General features: G+C 45.9%; 1 protein-coding gene across 1 annotated transcript; it reads right to left on the bottom strand.

Moving 5' to 3' along the window:
• Positions 1-593: 593 nt before the first annotated feature.
• Positions 594-17,083, bottom strand: LOC120836229. The gene is made up of 7 exons (XM_042287751.1): positions 16,926-17,083; positions 16,183-16,264; positions 15,874-16,100; positions 15,010-15,061; positions 12,608-12,713; positions 9,485-9,629; positions 594-725 (listed from the first exon to the last, which is right to left on the bottom strand). The coding sequence occupies exons 1-7, from the start codon at positions 16,959-16,961 to the stop codon at positions 594-596; spliced, it is 780 nt and encodes a 259-aa protein (XP_042143685.1). The 5' UTR covers positions 16,962-17,083.
• Positions 17,084-21,618: the final 4,535 nt, after the last annotated feature.

The following is a 21,618-nucleotide window of genomic DNA, read 5'->3' as shown; positions in this document are numbered from 1 at the left end:
CACAGGAGTCGCGCAGTGATAAATTTAAATAAACCTGACAAGTGCTCGAGCAACTTCAACTTGTCGCGGCAAAACGAACACGCCTAACTTTTTGTTTGCTTTATTTCTCTGCCTTTTTTCGCTCTTTCTCTCGGGACTGGAGATGTTAGCGCCCAGGACTTGCCGTGTTCTACTCCTGTCTTTACCCGCCTGGCTGAGGTTGTGCCGGCGTGTCCGTTGGGAGCCATTCATAATGTCGGCAAACCGATTGCTCGAGCGTTGCCTTGTCCTGGTTCCTAATGATTTCCGGAATTCTAGAAAAACCAATATTGCTGGCCGTGGCTCCTTTGACACCAAGTTTTACGGCTAAAACAATCACAGAGCAACTGACTGTCTTCAACCTCGAGTGGGTGCACAAAGTACCATGCAGACAAGGCCCCAAAGGACACAAAACATAGGATAACAGCAATGAATGCCTCCAACATGGATTCCAGTGGGTTTTGATCAGATCCACGAAGAGGTAGCAGCATTGAACCATGGTATTGTGCAACAACCCTATACTGGTAACAAGTTACTGCTCCGTTCTAATTTACAACCAACTGTCTTTGACACTTTCAATCCAATCCGAGATCCAATCCGCTGTCACTCCGTGCGTGTCGCCAGCATTGCTCGCCTTGGTTGCTCTGGTTTCTCACTTTCGCTTGTTCCTTCGATAGCTTCTTGCCAACCAGTCGTTCCACTACCACCTAGAGGTTGAGAAAACTAATTCGTAGTGTTCACAATGATCTACGGGTACATAAAGTACATGAAAGGCGGGAAACGGGCCATTTTGCCATTTTCTCTCATCCTAAGGTTCGCGCCGAAGTCGACCGAGGACCTCACTCCTACTTTTGTGAAAGCATACTAGTAAAAGCCAAGTGAAGAAAAGGAAGGCTAATAAGATGCCAATGTGATCCAACCTGGCAGTAAGTATAGGGTGACTGAAATAACCAGGCTCGATCTAAAATGGGCCATAAAAATTGGCGCCTGCACATAGCAATCTGAACTTTGTGTCAAAGGTATATTTCACAGGTTGGTTTTTGTAAAATTACAAAGCGTAGCTCCCTTTCTGCAAAACATAGGGCTAAAAAACTTGCAAGGGTCAACAACGGATGGCGACGTAAACGACCAAGTCGAGCGGCGAGGCGCGTTTGGCGTCCGGTTTTCCGCAGCTCGCCAAGGCCTGGCTTCAAGACGCGCCCGCCGCAGCTCGCAAGACTCCCTGACGACTACAAGATCATCATCCGTGCACGTGGTGGCCTCAACCTAAGCTCGATGAGCACAGGCAAGCTGCAAGACTTCGTCTTTAACACTGCCCAGACCAATTACAACGTGGCACGCGATGATAAAATTCGAATCAATGCCATTCAAAACTATACTACTCAGCACCCCCTCTGAAGGACGAAGAGAACTATTTTCTGGCCACATATATGGCAAATCCTGCGAAGATCTCACGCGGAATCATCTTTAATGTGCCAGATTACGGTCCACCGGAGAACATCAGCCAATACCTAATCGACTGCAATCACGACCCGGCTATTCTCCTTGCCCGTCGGATGTCTCTCATCACTGCCCCTCTCTGCGGCAAAAGGTCCAAACCCTACGGCAAAAGGTCCAAACTCTACGGCAAAAGGTCCAAACCCTCACACAATAAATCACTGCCGTTCAGAAGGAAAATGCAGACTTACGACCCCTCCTTAAACAGAAAGGTTACCCCTCCAGCGCCAACTCCTACTCCTCCCCCACAACCCGTTGCAGTTGCCATATCCTCACCTGACAGCACCGCCCAGTCTGTCAAGCGTAGAGTAATCAATACTATGGCCTCAAAATCGTAGACAAATTACACCGACTCAGCGTCAATGACCGAAATGTCTCGCATTTTCAGTGCCAGACTGCAAACCTTAGAGCAAAACGTTACAGCCGTTGTACGGCGATAGAAAACGCTGTCTCAAAGTACTCCTCCAGATTGGCCCAACTCACCAGTCAAATAAACCAACTCACCAACATCTCATCCCAGTTGGGGTCCTAAACTCCTCCACCACCCCCACCATCCATACCCTACCTCTAACAGTGCATCCCTCAATATGGCTTTACCTCTCCCACGCCCGCCACGCCTCAGTAGGCACCAAACCACTATCTGGCAATGGAATTACCACAGCTTCCGACTGAAGCGTGGCTATCTTTAACACTGCCTCCAGTCTTTCCAAACTCCCCCCGATATCATAGTGATTCAGAAAACCCGCCGCGCGGTCAAACTAGCCGTCTATAGAGCCTTCCAAACTCCTGACAACGAGGAACCCAATACCGCCATCCACACTCGTAGACATCTAACCGCTTCGTACAAAAATCTTGGCGGAGTCGACGTGGAGCACGACATCATAGAAATCCTTCCCCAAAGGAAAGGCGACCCATGTCTCTATATACTAAACATATTTAGCCTCCCGTCGGCTTGCAAACACCGCTTTGGCGTCCTCTTCTCCCGTGCCTAGAGGGAGGAGGGTCCTCCCTCTAGGCCTGAGTACCCTTTAACAATTCCTGAGGGGTGTAAGAGACCCATCATAGCTTTTTGAGAGACCTGTGAGGTCTGTCCCAATCCTTTTCGTGAAACTACAGCCCCTATCAAAAATTATTTTAACGGGTCTCTAGGTCAGATCATGCGACCATTCAGGATACATTCCGCCGGGGAAGCCACTCGGCCATTTTGCAACGGGTTGCGCGACAAGTTTTAGAAATATAGGAGACATTCCCCAGTCCCTTCCCGTAGTGGCGCGGCCCCAGCGAAGAGAAAACGGGCACGCACGAAACAACCCGTTGTGGAAAGGACGTTGCTCCTCTCCACTTCAGCTCTTAGTTTTCACCATTTCCCCCTTCACACGCTTTGCTGTTTGATTGTAGATAACCTGTTTTAGTCAGTCGAAATACAGTCTTTGTCAGAATCTGGTCACCCTGTTTTTTCTCAGTTTTTGGAGACCAAGTGTCGCATTTTCCGGGTTCAGGGTCTAGTTGGAGGAGTCCCGGCACACTTATGACACAGAGCTCTGCTTTTGCTGATTGTTTAAGGGCTTGCTTCGGTATCAAGGAGGCAGCCGGGCATGCTGCCTATATTTCGTGTGCAGGCTTTTTTGCCCCCACGTGCCGAACCTTGGTTTTCCCACGACAGGCTGTTTGTTACTTCCAGGATTGCATACGTCTGCTCCTTAAAAACCGACGACCACTTTGCGCTTTCCACTATTCCCTCGCTTCCTCCTCTCCCATGGTGAGGAGAAAATTCTGCCTTGCAGAATCTCGAGTCTGGTCGTCGGCCTTTAACCCCGAAACGCAGGGCCAAACGTAAAGATTCACAGAGGAAACCAGGTCCGGGAGACAGATGAGTCGATGGCCGTTAGGTCTCTCGCTAAGCCGGAGACAAGGTGCCTCTGGTTCTTGTAATCGTACCTCTCCCATGATGCTCACAGAACAGGCATGATACTCTGGAATGACTGGCATACTTTTCTTCTTGCTCGATCATCTCCGCTTACGTTTCTCAGCCCCAAAAACGTGCTTCGGTTGACATGCGCCGACAGTTCGGTTTTGCAGCGAAGAGCAGTTGGTTGGCGTCCTGCATTGGGCTATTTCCTACTTACACCAAAATTCATAGCATGCTAACCCAGGAGCCAAATAATTGTGGCCCGAGAGAGTCTGGCCCGAGCCAATGAGATTATTCTGTCTCCGTTAAAGCCCCAAGATCTGTACCATTCTTCCCACTAATGAATGTACTCTTATTCGACGTATCTTTTATTTTAAATGTAGAACCTGGGTATAACTGTAATATTTGTAACGCTGTCACTGGACCCATCAAGTGTTCATCTCGTAGTACGTAATCTGCCCATTCAAGTCTCCAATTACAAGCTACCAGCACTGGTTCAGGGATGAAAATGTTTGATAGCTCAAATTTCTTTGTGTAGCAGGAAAAAATGGTGCTTCTAGATAACTTTAAACGACCAATCTCAGTGGCCAATGGTCAGAGCAGCACAACTGACATTGCTAGGTCACATATACTTACGAAACAAAAGATCTGGTGGCTGTTCCTTGTAGCCTCTACCCAAGATTGAGGTAAACAACAATGGGCGATGCAGGTTTGCAAGACATTATTTACATGGTTGAGCAAGCCAATTAAATTACCTACATAACATTTTTTCCTGCCAGTTTGACTTTCAATCAGCAGGTCCTCTCGAAAGTCATAAAACCATACCAGTAGCCCCATTTTAGTACAAGTGCACTTTCAGACAACTCCTGGAAATGTTATGCGAGAACATTCATGGCAAATACGGTTCCATTTTTGTCTGCAGGTGACAGATGCTACCTCTGGAGCCCTGGCTACTCACCCCTATTTCTGGCAACCCCAGCAAGAGGCAGCGCTCAACAACAGCGTGTTGAGCGGTGCGTCTTGTCGAGTCTGGCCTCGGCCAACACCGCTCAACACGCTGTTGTTGAGCAATGCATTGGTAAGCTGAAAAACCAGTTCCGGTGCCTGCAGAAGTACCACGCTCTGCACTACGACCCAGAAAGAGCACGTAATTTAGCAACAGGATGTGCTATTCTGCACAATGTTTGCTTACACAGCTCCGTTCCGGAGTCTGCCCCAGACCCCTTTGTGTAGGAAGAGTCTGACTGCGGGTACAATGATGACAGTAGCGACACCAACAGCGACACTGGCACTAGGAGCCTCAAAGAAAGAACACTAGCAATGCAGCGTCGGAAAGTCAGGAAGGTGGACGCCCTCTCTCATCGAGCTTGTCATGCTCTGCGGTGTTGGCATGCTTGCCGTAATCATTCAGCTCACTGGAGTCGCGCTGTGCAAGCTTAATCATATCTCATCAAAGACTGGGAAGCACAGAAGGTGTACAGTTCTACATCCATGTAATGTGGGTGGCTGCACAAATTTTAGCTCTGATGTGGGAAAGTCAAATTTGGGGGTTTTACGTGCCAAACCTATGACGGGCATCTGGCACCTATGACGGGCATCTGGCACGCCCCAGCGGAGGACTGAGGATTAATTTGGACCACCTGCGGAGCTCGGTTACACAGTGCCTTCTCTGCAATAAGCCTCCGTCATATTGCGGGCACCTCGGTCGGGATTCGAACCCGCCACCTGAGGACCTGTAGGCCGGTGCTCTCGCCTCAGAGCCACCAAGGCGGCTTCTGATGTGGGAAATCACTTATTGGGTTGGGGTGAAGGCATGTTTCTGCATCCACATACATCATGTGCACGCAGAACTTCACACATTCTATGCTCACCAGTTCGTTGCAATGACATGCTCTTAAATCGTAATGCAGATATTTTTTTCTTCCTTTTTTACTTTTTTTGTTTCTCTTTATAAGCCTAAGCAGTCAATGTAGTCCACTTGTTTGCTCTCGTAAATGTCTCTGTCAGGGTTTCTTTTGGTACACATTTTCATAAAATTTGGCTGATAAAACACTGTGTTCAAAGAGGTTTTGGCAGAGCTCTGGTGGGCCGATACAAATTTTTTTTTTTGAGTGGGTGCATTTTTTTAGTTGCACTACCTGCACCGGTGTGAAAAAGTGCAATGTGGTGTACTTCTGGCATGTGTAAGAAAGTGCAAGGTGGTGTACTTCTGGCATGTGTATCGAGATAGAACCGTAAATACATTGCCCTACAATTTTCTTCACCAGTGCCGGTGTGGCTAAAAAGATGCACCTAGAGTCGGTGACAGGTCAAGAACGAAGTGGAAGCTCCTCCCACCCTTTTCCACTTCAGCCGAGCAAACATTAAAGGGCAACTCCGGTCCATACTTTCGGTTTTGGGATTATGACTGTTTTTAGTCTAGTCAGCGTCCCTGAACTGCAAGGTGCAATTTTTTTCTCGTTATTGTGCGTAGTTCTACAGATATGGACGCCTCAAAGTTTTGTTTGGGGCGCAGCCAACAAACCCGAAACTAGCCGCTCGAGGCTCCGGCAACGCTCGAAATCAACCGCTATGTGAACGTGACGTCAGGATCGTTCTCGTTCAACGAGCACGCACGCCGAGCGGCACCTACCTCTGTTGCGCTAGCCGTCTAAAGATAGGAGGTAAGCTGATTTTGTTTTAATTCTGTATACGTGGTAGTTATCCAGCATATGTAGCAAGGGCTAGTGCATATACCCAAAAGCTAGCGACTGGAAAACCCGTGAACTCGTACGATTCCGTACTCGGCGGCCGCCGCCATGCGTGCGCTATGCCGTACTCGTCGCTTGTATACCCAAAAGCTAGCGACTGGAAAACAAGTGAACTCGTTCGGTGCCGTACTCTGCGGCTGTCGCCGTGTGTGTGGTCTTCCGTACTCGTCGCTAGACATAAATTGTCATCGGGGCTCTGTGGATGGAGCGGCGTTGCTCTACGCTGTGCTGCCAGTGACGTACAGTACTGGGGGCCCTCTCACTTTCGCGCTGCGGGTCAGTCCCAGACACAAAGCTTTGAGGCTCTACGGCGCGAGCTGCGGCGGCCGAACACACGAGTGCTGGGCTGTACACCTCTGTTTTTTCGTTCTTTTTTCCTCGGGCGCATAAAAGCCGAAGTCCAAAGTCCACTCATCGAACAGCGTTCACCCACACTTTCTTCAATTTCCGGTCCGTTCGAAACTTGTGAAGAAGCACCTCCGGGTTGCACAGCGGGTTGTTTGAGCAGCCCACAGCGCTACAAGTTGCGCTCGGCATCTTTCGAGGAACAGCTGGGCAGTCTTGGGCGCACCGAGTTGCTCGCTAAAACGAGTCTTGAAGTCCTCACAAGCAAATAAACAAAATTCTATACCGAAGCTACACGGGCTACAGATAAAAGCAACGGCTAAACACGCCAATCGCAAGCCGAAGTAGCTGTGGTAGTGGCTCAAAGAAGCGCACTACGCGCAACTCCTGGACCAGAGGAAAAAAAGAGAAGCATACTGACGTCACGGCCCAATGTTGCTTTGGCGATCGACAAACCGCTTGCCGCCCGCTAAGGAGCAGCGGCTTGCGGCGGGTCGCATTTTTATTATCGGCATTAGTTGAGAATGCGGCGTCCCACGGACGTAATATTTTCGCTGAGGTCGTAATTTGCAGAGCAGTCGCTTTCTTGTATGGGATCGCCATTGTCGCGGCTTGGTTTGATGGCAGAGTTATTGCTTTTTGGTGACACCATGTTCCAAAACTTCCTCGGGTTACCATTCAAAATAAACAGCGAGTCATAAAAAAAAAACTTTTAGTAGCCAATTTCAACTTTTTATTGTAGTTTTTAAGGGCAAAGTTATAAGCACCCAAAGCTTGAGGTGTTAACACGTTTAGCCTTTGCAAATAGCCTTTTCTTGTTATGCAAAAAGAGCAGCATTTTGGTGAACCATGGGTTATTTGAATCAGTGCATACTCAGGCTGTCGGAACAAACATATTTATAAGACTGTTCATTTTAGCTTTAAATAATGCCGGTTTCCTCTACTGATGGAAGAGGACAATTTAAATGTAATGGTCAAAAAAGATTGTCAACCCATGATCTATTCATCTATAATCAGCCTCATTATAATCGCGAATGATTTTGGAAATAGAATGTTTGACAAGAACGGAGAGTGGCAAGTCGACATGTTGTAACCTATAATCACGGAGCCCATCGCAGTATTGAATGGACTTGACAAGGTCCGGTGACGTAGTTAGTGCAGGGGTGGAACTCACGAAATGTCCTTGGGAACAGCCACGGGAGCAACTGAAACAGCTGTTTAGGAGCAGGTTGGGAGCAGCTAAAACTATGTTCTGGAGCAGGCTTGGAGCAGCTCAGATCAGTTTTCATTGCACTTCAGCTTGTGTCTTAGACACGCACGGGAGCAATTTCAATCGCGCTTAGCAGCACAGATGAACATGAGTGGTTAGGGACCTAGGTAGATGGGATAACAGTGTAAAAGGTGTGAAAACTTGAAACTTTGTGAGCCTCTATACTTTCCAGACTCGTACGTAACGTGTTACAAAATTACTTGTAATTGATTATTTTTACTGCAATTTTGTGACGCTTCGAATACTTCCTTTAAGGGGTAATGATCTTTTTAATTGAATTAATTTTTTGCTGTAATCGATTACAAAATTACCCCCCATTACAATCTTCCTCATTTCTTTTTTTTTTTTTTTGGGGGGGGGGGGGGGGGGGGAGGGAGTGGGAGTTATTCACCTCCGGGCAACGGGCTTTTTTTTCTTTTCGAAATTATTAAGCACGAGGCTGTGAGGATTAGTAGGCCACTTTACTATGCTTCTTTTTCGTGGGTACATTTTTATTTCTACACCGGAGACTACTTATGGGTATGAAAAATGACTTTATCTAGCCTCTTGTGAGGGATTAGGTGTGTGCCATCACTCACTCAGCTTTAAGCGCGAAACACACGTACAACCAAACCGTCCGATCCGACGTGCGGACTGCCGGAATGACCTTGGGGGGCGAGGGGGTTCCGCAGCATCGGAGAGCGTTGAAAACCCTTGCCTCCGACCGTCGTATTGCGCGGTCAGACGTCGGATCGGACGGTTTGGTTGTACGTGTGTTTCGCGCTTTAAGCAAAAACAGTCGAGGCTTTCTTTTTTTTTTTCTTTAACAACTGAGCACGAGATTCCACGGATTATGCAATCATAAAAAAAGTTTGAATGAAAAGTAACGTGGGAAGTAATTGCTTACTTTAGAGTAATTTTTCGATTACTTCTTTGAGGCTGTAATTGTAATTGTAGTCGGGTACTTTATACAGCAAAGTGATTGTAACTGTCATCGGTTACTTTTTCAGTGACGGGTACAAGTCTGATTATTTTCTTAGTGGCTTTCAGCTGCTCAAAATGCAAACCAGCTCTGCTTATCACACAACCCACACGTGCTCGACATAGTACTTATATGTGCGAACCACGTGACGTGCGTAAGCAACGGACGCGGAGTTGCGCGGAGGAACAGGGCACCAAATTTCGAGTTTATCCTATTGTGCAACTGAATATCGAAGCAGCAGACTACGATTAACGAAGTCATCGTATTCGAAGTGACAAGCAGGTGCAAGGTTAAAGTACACCAAACAGATCTACCGATCGCGTGAAAGCTGCTGGCCGGCAAGGTTTCGGATCGGATCACGTTTCAGTTCTATCAAATCACGATTTATCTTGCGGGAACGCGGTTCCAACTTCTAACGATAAAGTACTAAAAGAAATCTTTTGCTAGTTTGTTTTCAACTGGCCGACGTACTTTTTCTGTACTCAAAAGGTTTGCTGCGGGCAAGTCGTACAGACGCAGAAATATCCTTGGGGCGTCTTTCAATTTGAAACCGGAGGCCAAAATGCTTTCTCTGTCTTAGAAACGGGCAAACTTAACGATGATCGGTCTAGTTTTCTCGGGCTGGAATTTCTTTAGCTGGTGCGATTTCTCCAGATTAGAGGGGCCAAGCTGTACACCTAACTTATGCGCACAGAACTCGACAACTTCTTCTGATTGCCCCTATGCTTCAGTGCCAGTATCCAAGAAGCCAAACTGCTGCATTTGTGTATTTCGCCACCAGGGGGCCAGCGTCTTCCGGTGGACTTCCCGCGCACACCGCGCCATTCCTTTTCTTCTTGTTCCATGCAACCGCCATGAGGTCTCAACATGTAACCTAACCTGTTAATAAACAATATGTGACTACGTGACAAGAACATTTTTTCCTCATCGACGCAACACAAACAAGAACAGATTAGACCTCCTAAGCCTATTTTCATTGTCACCATACTGTTTTTGAATATGTAGTGGTGGAACTGACAAGAGGTGATTTGGAGCAGCTCTTGTAGCAGGGAACAACACATTTTGGAGCTGATTCCCACTTTTGGAGCAAACAATGTGGAGCTTTCACCTCAAAAAGTTTTATACCATTTCTTTAGGAGGTAGCCTGTGGGAAAAACTGTAGTTGTTGGTGGTGGAAAACTATTTAAGGCACCATACCTACAGGGACCTGGCCACTACAGATATTTATTTATTTATTGAACAATCATACGCCAGTAACTCTCCAGATGTCTCAATTAACCTGTTAGGAGTACCGATGGCGTCTTCGGTTTGTGTTTGATGCAAAAAATATGTTTGGCTACTTTGTAGGGTTTGTATCACGGTGAGGTAATTGCCACAAGTTCGACAACAAACGGACACTTTTGTGTTGAATGTCACGCTGCCCTCGCTCGTATTCAATCTACTACTGTTCATAGAGCAGCTAAGCAAAGCACATAGTTACTTTAACTGATAACAATGAGTAGCGCTATCTATTCATTGCGATCGATGTGAGCACCGTTTGCACAAAGAACAACAACTCTTCGTTAGGCACGTGCAAATAATGGGTGTTAGGTTCGAAGCGAATTCGAATTAAATAGAGGTTCTGGCCGAATATTCTTTAATTGAATATTGAATAGTTGCTGCGTCTTTCTCCACGCTTTTCACTACTAGTACACCATGCTTAAACAAATATTCGGCTGTACTCACAAAGCTTGTTCCCAAGCTTCTAATTGCCCGCTTATGAGCTCTGTTAAATTTAATCTAGCTACATTTATAGACTGTGGCCTCAGGCAGTCCAATACCTACATTGGGGTGGCAAGTAAATGACAGATTTGAATTAAAATGAAACCTATAAGAGAGCCCAGCCACACCTAATTGAGGGGATTTGTAAATATTCTTGCCGTATACAAATATATGTTCTTCATACCTGAATTAAAACAAAACAAGGATAAATAATGAACACAGGTTGCTAAAACATTGCTGCCTAACATATACACTTGCATAACAACCACAGTTAGATTTTGAAGATTTTACTGTGACGTAAATATCAACAATCACTATTTTTTTTCTTTTTATTACACCAGGCGCACGCATGCGCTATACCACTTTTAAGGTGTGTTTTTCGCCTCCGTGTGCGGCTGAGCTGCGGCAAAGCGAGCCGGAAGATCGTGGTGTCAGCTCCGCAGGTATTGCTTCTCCGCAGTGCATCAATTCTTGAGGAGAAGTGCACTCAAGGAGTTAACCCACCCCAATAATTAAAATATTCGCTCAGCCCTACTCTTTGCACATAGTACTGGCACATGGCATTCTTGGCAACGCAAAGAATGCCATGTGCCAGCCACTTTCAGTCTCCTTTTCAAGAACAGCCTTTGGAACAGCATGTAGCAGGTTATTCCTTCTGGCACAGTTTGGTGCAAATGGAGCGGCAGTTCCACCACTGAATATGCATTCATGCATTTGCTAACACGTACCCAGCCGAAATGTTTATCAGCGCATAGTAACTTCCTGTCACCGGTAGGTCAAGTTGGTAACTATTCCAAACATCTGGAATCAGTTGACGGACATTTTCACCCCAGGGTTCTATCGAATCAATAAGGGCTGTCAACATTACATAGTTAATTTAAGCACTGAAAGTATTGCATTTTCTTTTTAGGGGGGGATGGGGGGGGGGGCGGGGTTTGAGGACACATGCGAAGTAAAAAAACATTTTTTTGTAAACAGACCAGATGGAAAAAGAATGTTATAAAATAAAATTAGAACGAAGAAAAAAAATTTTAGAGCTATATTGACGGCACAAAATGATTTTGTAGTTGCGCCCGTGGGAGCCGCCGCAAGTCATGTGATAGACCTGTGCGCCGTCTCAAAGTCGACTCACAGTCACGCCGCCGCTGCACGCTGAGCGTGGTGCGCCGCCGTCAACTCATTTCTCCACACCGCCACCGCCGCGCAAGTTTGTCTACCCCGCAGCGCTGCCGCCGTCATCTGACCGGCACACAGGTCTATCACGTCTGCTTCCGTTTTTTCAGGAGCTTTCTTTGGGTTCGAAAAGTTACCGATTAATCTTTGTGTTTTGTTGCACTTGAAATAAAGATGAATAACTAACTTTTAGAGACCATAGGAAGCTTCCGATAGAGCGGAAGCACCACGTGACAAATAGCGACCAGTCACGTGACGACTAGCAGCCACTTTTCCGCAGCGCCCGCCGGCGCCAACTACAAATTCGTATACGCCGTGAATATAGCTCTTAAAATTTTTATTTTCCTTGTGAATTTGTTTTATGACTTCCTTTTCCCAACCAGGCTGTTTAAAAAAACTTTATTAGTCCTTTGCATGTGTCCTTTAAGAAGTGCTCGAGCTTCCTTAGGCTTCCTTGCTGGAAATCCTTTGTATTCCTGTTACTAACAAGTGCACCAAGGAGACACTCCGGCCATTATTGAACACTTTGAATAAACAAATATGAATAGTTGGAAGATGTTACAAAGCAGTCTACATTGATAAAAATTCCTTCTTTCTGCATGTCAAGTTCGCTTGTGGCGTAATCTAAGATTACTACGACATACCAGTTAAGGAAAGTTGGTCTTCAAATGCGGACACCACACGCGAGCCACAGCGAGCTACAATGGGGAGCAGTGCCACGCTTGAGAAGCCCATCGAGGCACAGATGTTGTTTGGTCTAGCCACAGTTTACAAAATGGCCGCTGCAGCAAGAACAGCGGGACTGCGACTGCTCGCTTTTAACAATTCTGCAAAGCGGACACCTATGGCAGTTTTTCAACTGAGATGTTCAAGTAACGGTGGTGTAACCCGTGCCAAAAATGAAATGGAGCATAGAGACCCACTTTATTCGGCTGGCGGATGGAGATTCTGCACACCGACGAGCTGAAGCACTAGCGAAGTCAGTGCGGACGACTGGTGCGCACTTGCTGCTGCTTGTCCCTCTACAGCCTGCAGGAAAAGGGGAAGGCATTATGCACAAAATGCAAACTGTTACGCAACACATTAGTAAAGTTAAAAGCACGCCAGAGGTTTTCAGACGCGTTGCAAGCAATACTATAGGAAACTTTTGCCAAACAATTTTTCACCTTGGTAAGCTCTGTGCAGTCATGTTGCAGAGCAGTTTTCACCATTCACCTTATTAGATTACTCGTAGACAACGAGGTACTGGCATTTTAGGTGCTCCTAAAGCACAGAAGAAAAGAGAATGGCTGTGTTAACGAAAGAAGTCGAGAAGTCTGATCAAAGGCGTATGTGGGGCGAGTAAATCCACCCTTACTCTGTTCTCTTTCCCCTTTGGAGCTGCCTTGGTGGCGTCCTTGCCTGCGCTTGCGAATGATGCATTTTAGTTACACTGACGGCAGAGTTGCCGCGTGACAAGTCCTTCAGTAACGAGGCCAGTTTCCTATAATTACACGAACACACGCTGGTGGCGGAATATTATTTATTTGTTTCTTTAGTTACTTAGAATTACCCTCAAGGCCCCAAAGGGCATTACAGAGGGGAGTGCATGGTTAGCACAGTTCTGATTTTAGCGTTATCGGTGATGGTGACAATATCATCTGGAAGGCCATTCCAGTCTACAATAGCTTCTGGTAGAAGGGAATGTTGAAATGGTCTTGGGAAGGGTAATCTTGCACGAATGATCGAGTCTTGCAGAGATATAGCTGGGCTGGCTGAGGAGAGACTGTCGTAATGGTTCCGAATAGTACATTTTATGGAAAGGCAAAGACGGGAAATTCTGCGACGAACGGAAAGATCAGGAAGAGCTAATTGACATTTCATTGCAGTGACACAAAAAAGGCGAGACTAATTAGAAAAAATAAATCGAGCAGCACGATTCTGGACAGATTCGATTTGCGTTAGTTAAAAAAAGACTGATGTGGGTGCCAGATAGCTGAAGCATACTCTAGTTTAGGGCGAACAAGCATGGCGTAAAGGAGACGTTTAAGGATAGAAAAGGCAGAGTTGAAATTGCGACAAACAAAACCGAGTGAGCGGTTTGAGGATGATATTGTCTCGTCGACATGAACATTCCTGGATATATTAGTGGTTAAACGAACGCCTAGATATTTTGACTGTGTAGCAGTCAGAATGGTAGTGCCATTGAATGTTAACGAGTTTAAGGGCTGGAAGCAAAAATGTGTAAAGCAAAGGTGTGTGCATTTGCTAATGTTGAGACACATCTGCCATGTGTGACACACTGCTTCAAGAGCTTTTTTATATAACTTGCGATTCAAATAAAATGAAATTTACATGGCTTATTTGGCATTACAATCGGACTACAAATATGTACTTTGTTTTGAGGTAACCTAATTAGATTTATTAATATTAAAAATTTAATTTGCAATGGTTATGGAAAGGATTAACGCAAATTAAAATACTGAGCTCAGAAAATAAACATAGATCAGTGAACTGAGAGGTATGTGCAATCCAATAAGGTATAAATGAAAGCTCTAGGATGATTTATAAATTACTTATGACACTTTTGAACCTTCCAGTTTCAAAATCATTTTTTGCCGGATGCCTAAAAGGCACCCACAAAAAGCCTGACAGCCTATTTAATATATTTGTAGCCCTCATTCAATATGTCGAAAATCCTTCAGGACAAGATGATAAGTGCTTGCCAAACTTCAAAAAACACATTTTTAAAAATGTGTTTTCTTAGTAAAATTTTGCTTCAAAGAGCAGTGTCTCCCCTTAAATGCCGTTCTGGAGTGCAACATGGTCATATGGGTTTTTTATTAGTCTATAAACAGCACAGGTCATCAGTGAAAAGATGAACAGTGGATGAGATGTGAAGAGGGAGATCATTAATGTAGATTAAAAAGAGCAAAGGCCCAAGCACAATTTCCTGTGGAACACCGGAAGAAACGGGAGAGAAAGAGGAGGATGTGCTGTTAGTGAAAACGAATTGAGAGCGATGAATAAGGAATGATTCAATCCACTTAGGAACATGAGGATCTAGTTTTAGGAAAGAAAGTTTAAGAAGAATGCGATTGTCCGGGACTTTAGCAAAAACTTTGGCGAAATTAAGCAAAACAGCGTCAGTAGGAAAGCCGGTGTCAAGATTTTTAAACAAATCGTTAGTTAGAATAAGTAGTTGGGTCCCAATAGAAAGGCGTTTCCAGAGGCCATGCTGCACATTGGTGAAGAAATTGCAGGAATCCAGGAAGTTAATCAGGTGCCTGTAAATGACATGCTCGAGGATCTTGTAGAGGCAGGTGAGTGATATTGGCCTACTTACTAATTTTCCGGTCAGAGGGCAACACCCCTGTGTCCACGGACTGCTCAAATATCTTTGAGGTAAAGACCGGATGAAAATTTAGTGTTAGTGAGAGCCTTCGTAATGATTTCCTCTATGCCACATGATGGAGATATTTTGAGGGTTTCTATACCGCTGAAAACACCCTGAATGTTTATAACAATTGAATCCATTGGAAAATCATTCTCTATAACAGGAGAAATTCCATTAATGGGTGTAGAAATAGTGAAAGCATCAGAAAACGCACTATTTAAATATTCACACATTCACTATTCAATATGTTATTACAAGAGCTATTCACTAGATTAATTTCAGAGTACAAATCTCCAAAATTTGCGAGGGTTGTTTATTAACATATTTGGTAGAGTTTGCAGAAAGAATGTCTGCTTAGAGTTATCAGAAAGAATGTGTGCTAACACCCCTTTAAAATAGTTTTTTATTCGGAAGAGCAAGTGGCAAGCTTAGGCCAAGTATTTCCTTTTTTAGCGCTCCTGAAACATCTTTTCTTTTTATGAGATAAACGATGAAGTGGATTATTGAACCACGGTTTAGACGTAGTAGTTCGGATTGTCGAGCACAGTATGGTAATTTTCAATAAGTTGAAAAAATTTTGTCTCAAGGCTTGCCAATTTTCATTAGCATTATGGCACTGGAAGGTTTCATTGAAATAAACAAAATAAAGCCTTCGCTGTTGGACACTTCAAATACACATACAAATCATATCTGGTTTCAGTCTGAGTCTAAGAACACTGCCTTCTAACTTAACTGGCTAAAGTAGGGTTGACCAAAATCAGCCTAACAACAATAATTGGGAGTGCACTACACTACAGTTCTCTTAACACCTACGCTTGCAAGTCGACGGAGTGCATCGACTGCCTCTCTCTGCACGAGCAGCATTTCCTGCTGAACTGCCAGCTGCTGCTGCTGGGTGGCCAGCAGACCTTGCTGTGTGGCCAGCAGTTCTCGCTGGACAGCCAGCTGGTCCTGCTGAATGGACAGCAGATCCCGTGCCGTATCAACTCCAGACTTGGCCCTAGTTCTCCGGACTGGCATGGCACCTGGTGGATGCTGCACTGCTAATGACACGAAACACATTTGTAATAGCGTGCACACTGCAATAAACAATCGCAGCTTTCCCATCTTTTTCGTTCGTACCATTCGGTGGTAGGGGGCATGCCACTTGCGCAGGACGTTCCTCCTCTCCTCCCTTTGCCATGTCGCCTTCAGCCACAGACCCCTGCATAATATAATTCAACTATGTAACACACCACAACGCTATACAGCCCTTCTAGTTATACCTGTGTCTAATAGTGTGCACCCTAAACTCAATATTATTTTTTTTTTCGAATGTCACGGATTTATTGTCTCCGAGTGGGTCTAGAAATGTGCTGCAGCCCCGATATCCAAGCTTTCGTGAAAAACACCACGAGGAAATACATTCGCACCACATTGTTTTGTACATTAGTGTTCAATAAGGTAAAAAGCAACATGGTGTCTGCTCATGATCCAAGAGATTCACGGTACTTATCGAAGCTGCTGCTGCAGCCGTGAAGTCCCACAGCGGCGCGTCCACTGTCGGGGGCGCACGCCCGCCCCCTCGAGAGAAATCCGTCCCCACAAAAAATAATAATTTATCTTGCTCCGCGTTTAGGGACGGCCCATCACTCGCGCCCCCACCGGCATACCTGCCAACCTGTGGACATTACAATTCGTAAAACTCACGCAATTGCGGGGGGGGGGGGGGGGGGCTGTTTCGCAAGGTGGCAAGGCTTAATGTCAGCCTTGTCACCGTGCAAAACGCTTACATTACACGTGCACGTGCTACAGAATCCAAACTTCTCTCCTTTTTTGGACGGCACAAAGCACTGGAATTCCGACGTGTAGGACTTCAAGAACACCTGAAAGTACCTCTTTTTAGGTTTGGAATTTGCCATTGCACCGCGAAGCCACCGCAACCAGGGGAATGCTATGATTACACGTGTAACAAACACAGACGCTGCACTTCTCGCCTCGAAACTGGCCGAAACAGAGGCCCAACCACGTCTGAACACGCCAAACCAACATGCGCCGCCAAACACACAAACAAAGGCTTTGGGCTTTGGATTGATTTTGGATATGTGGCCACCAGATAGACGGATAGTAAAAACCACAACGCTGCCGTGGACGGCACCTATCGCCCTCTTGTGGCAGTGTGAGGTACCGCCAGCAACGGTTTTACGAAAAAAATGTTTAAAAAAATAGAAATGAAAAAAGTATCTTTTTTTCGTAAACTTTGAAGCAAGATTCGTAAAATCGTAGAATTAGTCCCAATTCATACATTTTACAAAAAATTCGGAAGAGTTGGCAGGTTTGCACCGGTCTTCTGTTAGGGACACGAGACTCTCAGGTCGCAAGCCCACGTCTGGCATGCACGTGAGTTCCAGAAAGTTATTCTTTATGGCCGAAGGGCATTTAACTCTCAAACTATTACGCCCCATAGTGTATCTCGCTCCTCCTTGGTAACAAAGCTCTCTGTAGCAGTCCCCGAGAAAACTCGACTTTCACCGAGAAAGTCCAGGAGAAGCGCAAACTGTCGTGCCGAGACGTAGCGACCTAGCTTGCGCTTCTTAGCGTTGTCGGCCACAACTGTCTTCGCAACGTAAAGGGTTGTAGTTAACGTTGATTGTATTCATTATTTCAGTACATTAGGTACTAATTCATGCAACCAGATTTCAGGAATATATTTTTTAATTTTGTCTCATGCTATTCATTTTGCCAACTTAAAAATAATATTTTTACTGTTATACTCACCGCGGTGTTTTGAGATTCTCAGTGGGGACACTTTAAGGGAAAAATCCCGATAGAGTTTCAACTCAGTCGTGCGTGTTGACAGACGTCACAATGGAGTTGGTTCGCCGGTGGAGTTTGCCAAAGATGGAGATGAAGCTGCTCCCATTGGCAATCCCACGAAGGAGATTTACCACTGCTTCTTTCAGCATAGACAGACGGGCGATGAGGTCAGAGGGGATGCACCTACCGAAGAAGCTGCATCACAGAGGCTAGCCTCACCACGTCATGTCATGGCCCTGCTCTTTTCAGCATGTTATTTATTATATTGCGCCAGAAAGCCAGCGACATCAGTACCTGGGCTAGTTGGTGCCACTGATCTCTGTTGTAGTAAGCTGGATCACGGATCGAGGCTCGTCTTAATAGGGAGGAGTGGTGCCACCAGCGCCCATCACTTGACATTGGCTAATGCATAAAACTCTATGGGAAAGACAAAGAAAAGTGACGTTCCCCCTCTCGTAAACTGTTGTCGTCACTGAATCTTTTGGCTGCTGTCGGGAAGCCTGTCAAATAGCTAGTGCACAAACATTAAAACTGACAACCCTCGCGGTTGTTATATAGAAATGTTTTGTTGTCGAGAGTGACTCTACTGGGCAAAAAATGTACAGCAGCTCACTGAGAAGAGAGTTACCTAGAGGTACCTCGGAGTCGGTGGCGATTTCAATGAGTCGGGTTTAGCAGGTGACAAGCTTGAAGGCTCTGCTATGATTTCGCTCACTCCCGGAAAGACGCTGCCAATATGGAACTTTGTTGATGTTCAGCAACTTCTGGGCTCCCCCACGACGGCATTATTGACAGCAAGTTTATTTGTTCACTCCACCACGAGAGCAAGCTTTCCAGATCAGCCATGGGTGCTATAGCACAATATTTTAATGGGCATTCGAATGCTTGAGAAATCGCAATTCAACCTCCAAACACACAATAAAATTATTGCAGCACATCGTAAAATACATGCCTTCGAACACTGTGTAGAAGCTTTAATTTCCTTCTTTTGTGTGTTTCTCCCATAGACTTGCGTGTATACACGACTTGCATTGACGTCACATCAGCCACCATTGCTGCGGACCATGCTCCAGTGCCCGTACCTTCCGGAGCACACATTTAGGACCAATGAATTTCTTCCTCTCGGAGAACTTTGCGGAGAAGAACAGATTCGATGCTGCCAAAATGTATGTTCCAGAGGGTACGGGCACAGGAATGGTATGGAGCCATATGACGTCCCGTGCAAGGCACGTATTGCTTGGTGCCAAGCAATGGCTGCCGGTGGCGCCACCGACAGACTTCCGATTTGAATCCAGCCTACTACAATAGAGACCAGTGGTTGGTCCACGCTTCAAGAAAATTGGTCTATGCGTAGGTTTACTCAGCTGCACAAATTTCCGTAGAACTATGGCAGCAGTTGAAGAAACGTTTAGGGTTCCTGCCACATGACAATGTTGGATGCGCAAGAAGCAAATGCCCGTGGCTCAGAGTCCGGTAGAGGCAAATGTGCAGCCCTCCCCGTCGCAACCTCCGAGGCGGAGTTGCGGAATTGCACACAACTGTTTTTAACACTTCGACAAGTCGCGCGAGCGAGTTGCGTGAACTGCTCGTGCCGCAGAGCACGTGAGCTCGGCAGCTGTCCAGAGTGATGAGCGAAGATTGTGGAATCAGGGCTGCCGAAGCGGCATGTACAGCCGTTACGATGAGACAGGAGCACGTCGCTTTGAAGAAAGCAGGCCAGCAGATAAGAAAGGACGTGGTTGCACACTGCACAGTTCTGACGTCACCCGTGATAGAGTTTTCGTGTCATCGACCTCCAGACCAAGCGGGCAGAGCTATACGTAGAAACCATGGTGTAATACGCCACGTCCTGTCCAGTTCTCCCTTCTTTTTCGTCTCTGTTGTTTTGGTGTTTTACATCATGATGCAAAACCAACTAGCCCAACCAGCCATCCTTATACACCTTTCCAAAAAACACCCAACCCCAGGGGCAACAAACTGTTTTCGAGCCCAGTCACTGAGTTTGAGGCTAGACTCTCACCAGCGTCCCTCCTAACCCTAACCGAGTGGACTGTGATGTCAATAGGCGCAGCCTGTGTAGGCGCAGTTTCAAACACTGCTGGCGGATAAATTATCGTCGTTTCCCGCTATATTTTGTGTTTCATGCTACATGTATTTTCCCGAGGACATTGAGAAAGCATTGTCCCACATTTAAAAAAAAAAAAAAAAAACTGAACTATTTTTGTTGGGTACGCGCGCGACAGAACGAGTTCGATTGGAATGTATAGTTCTAGTTGTTTGTGTTTATTTCTTACGATAAGCTTTGACGGCGCCGCAGGATTCACCGCATGTGAAACGACAAAGCGCTTTGCTGTTAAAAATAAATTGCAACAGAAGAGGGCCGAAAGGCATGCATTTTTCATGCTCACAAATAACGTGTTTACCGATGGACAGGACACGGACATACAATTGAGGAAGTGGTAACATTCAAACAATATATCGTACGTACCACACGATGCAGCGTTATCCGAAAAGAATGTATTTGAGAAAGATCTCAAATAACACAGTCACAGTCGACGACAGTCACATCTTGATGATCGGACGGAATCAGAGATGACTTCGTCTTGGGGCCCGTTTTGGGAAGAGCTACCTTTTCTCATAACCGCACCAAAGCAAAGAAACAAACGCGACTGACCCGTTTCTCACCCCAACCCGGACAGCTATATTTGGAGACGACTGAGGATTCTACGCGGATTATCTCTGGGAGGGGGAAGAACAATGTTTGCAAAATCGCGTCGAGGGTCGTTCGACGTCCTTCACCTCCTTCCTTTCCCGTGAATGTCGAGCAGAAAAGCTTGAATGGCAGGTACTTACCAGCCTTATTTATCACAGTGGAAGATAACACAAAAAGGGTACGCAGCACGCATAAAAAAAATTAAGTGGAAACTTTCAAGAGGGGCGAGAAAACATTGAATGCAAAACCGCAAAAACGTAGGTAGAGAACCACGCCGAGCGGGTCTTCACAGTCCCAGAGGGTGGCAGAAAATTTCTAGCTGATAGAGGGCGCGAGAGTCGCACCAGCCGCATCAGCATCAGCAACATGGCAGTGGCCTAGGAGCGTTTTTTGGAAAGGTGTATACATAGAAAGAGTTTGGCCATTCATTGGAAAGTATAGGAAGCAAATGAAGAGGCGCCATTGGCCGAAAGCGGGCTGGGCGTGTCCCAGGGCGTCTTCACAGATTTGAATGTGGCCAGCCAGAAGCCGCAAATAATACCCTGGCAGTGGTCGCGAGAAACAAAATTAATAAGTGCGTCGGACTAACCCTTGGCGAATGAAAACATGATGCATGTGATTGTACTATCACGGTCATACAAAATCAATATCTAGGAGAACGGTCGACATGATCTGTATGCCAGGCGTCTGAGCCACGTCCGAGCGGTCAGACTCTGTCCGAGCAAAACGGAGTTCGAGCGGGACATTCGATTCTTACACCTTTTTGCACGATCATAATCGAAGCATCACGTAGACTATATTTTCACAGTGTTGCCAGATTGGGCTATATATAGCCAAATTGGGCTACATTTTTTTCTAGTTGGCGTCAAAATTTCGCGTTTGGCTATGTGGCTATTTTTGGGCTATATCTAAGGGTGCGGCGAACTCTTGACGAACCTCCGGTTCGACGTCGAACTTTGAGGTTCGATTAGTTAATTTTCGAACTTCTAGTCAGTTTCGAAAAAAAAATTGTTTATCTTTTGGCTAGTTGAGAGGAGAGAGAGGAAGGA

This window comes from Ixodes scapularis, unplaced genomic scaffold (genome assembly GCF_016920785.2).
Source record: "Ixodes scapularis isolate PalLabHiFi unplaced genomic scaffold, ASM1692078v2 ptg000247l_1___fragment_3__unscaffolded, whole genome shotgun sequence".
NCBI lineage: Eukaryota > Metazoa > Arthropoda > Arachnida > Ixodida > Ixodidae > Ixodes > Ixodes scapularis.
The sequence above is the reverse complement of the archived record's forward strand: the minus strand, read 5'-3'. Positions and strand labels throughout refer to the sequence as shown.

What these genes read in the sequence shown, in the direction of transcription:
- LOC120836229 (XM_042287751.1), bottom strand. Translation starts at nt 16,961, where the DNA reads ATGGCAAATTCCAAACCTAAAAAGAGGTACTTTCAG. An exon ending in CTAAAAAGAGGTACTTTCAG is followed by an intron (nt 16,265 to 16,925) that starts GTGTTCTTGAAG and finishes TATATTATGCAG; the next exon opens with GGGTCTGTGGCTGAAGGCGA. An exon ending in GTTTGGCTTCTTGGATACTG is followed by an intron (nt 726 to 9,484) that starts GCACTGAAGCAT and finishes CTCAACCTCTAG; the next exon opens with GTGGTAGTGGAACGACTGGT.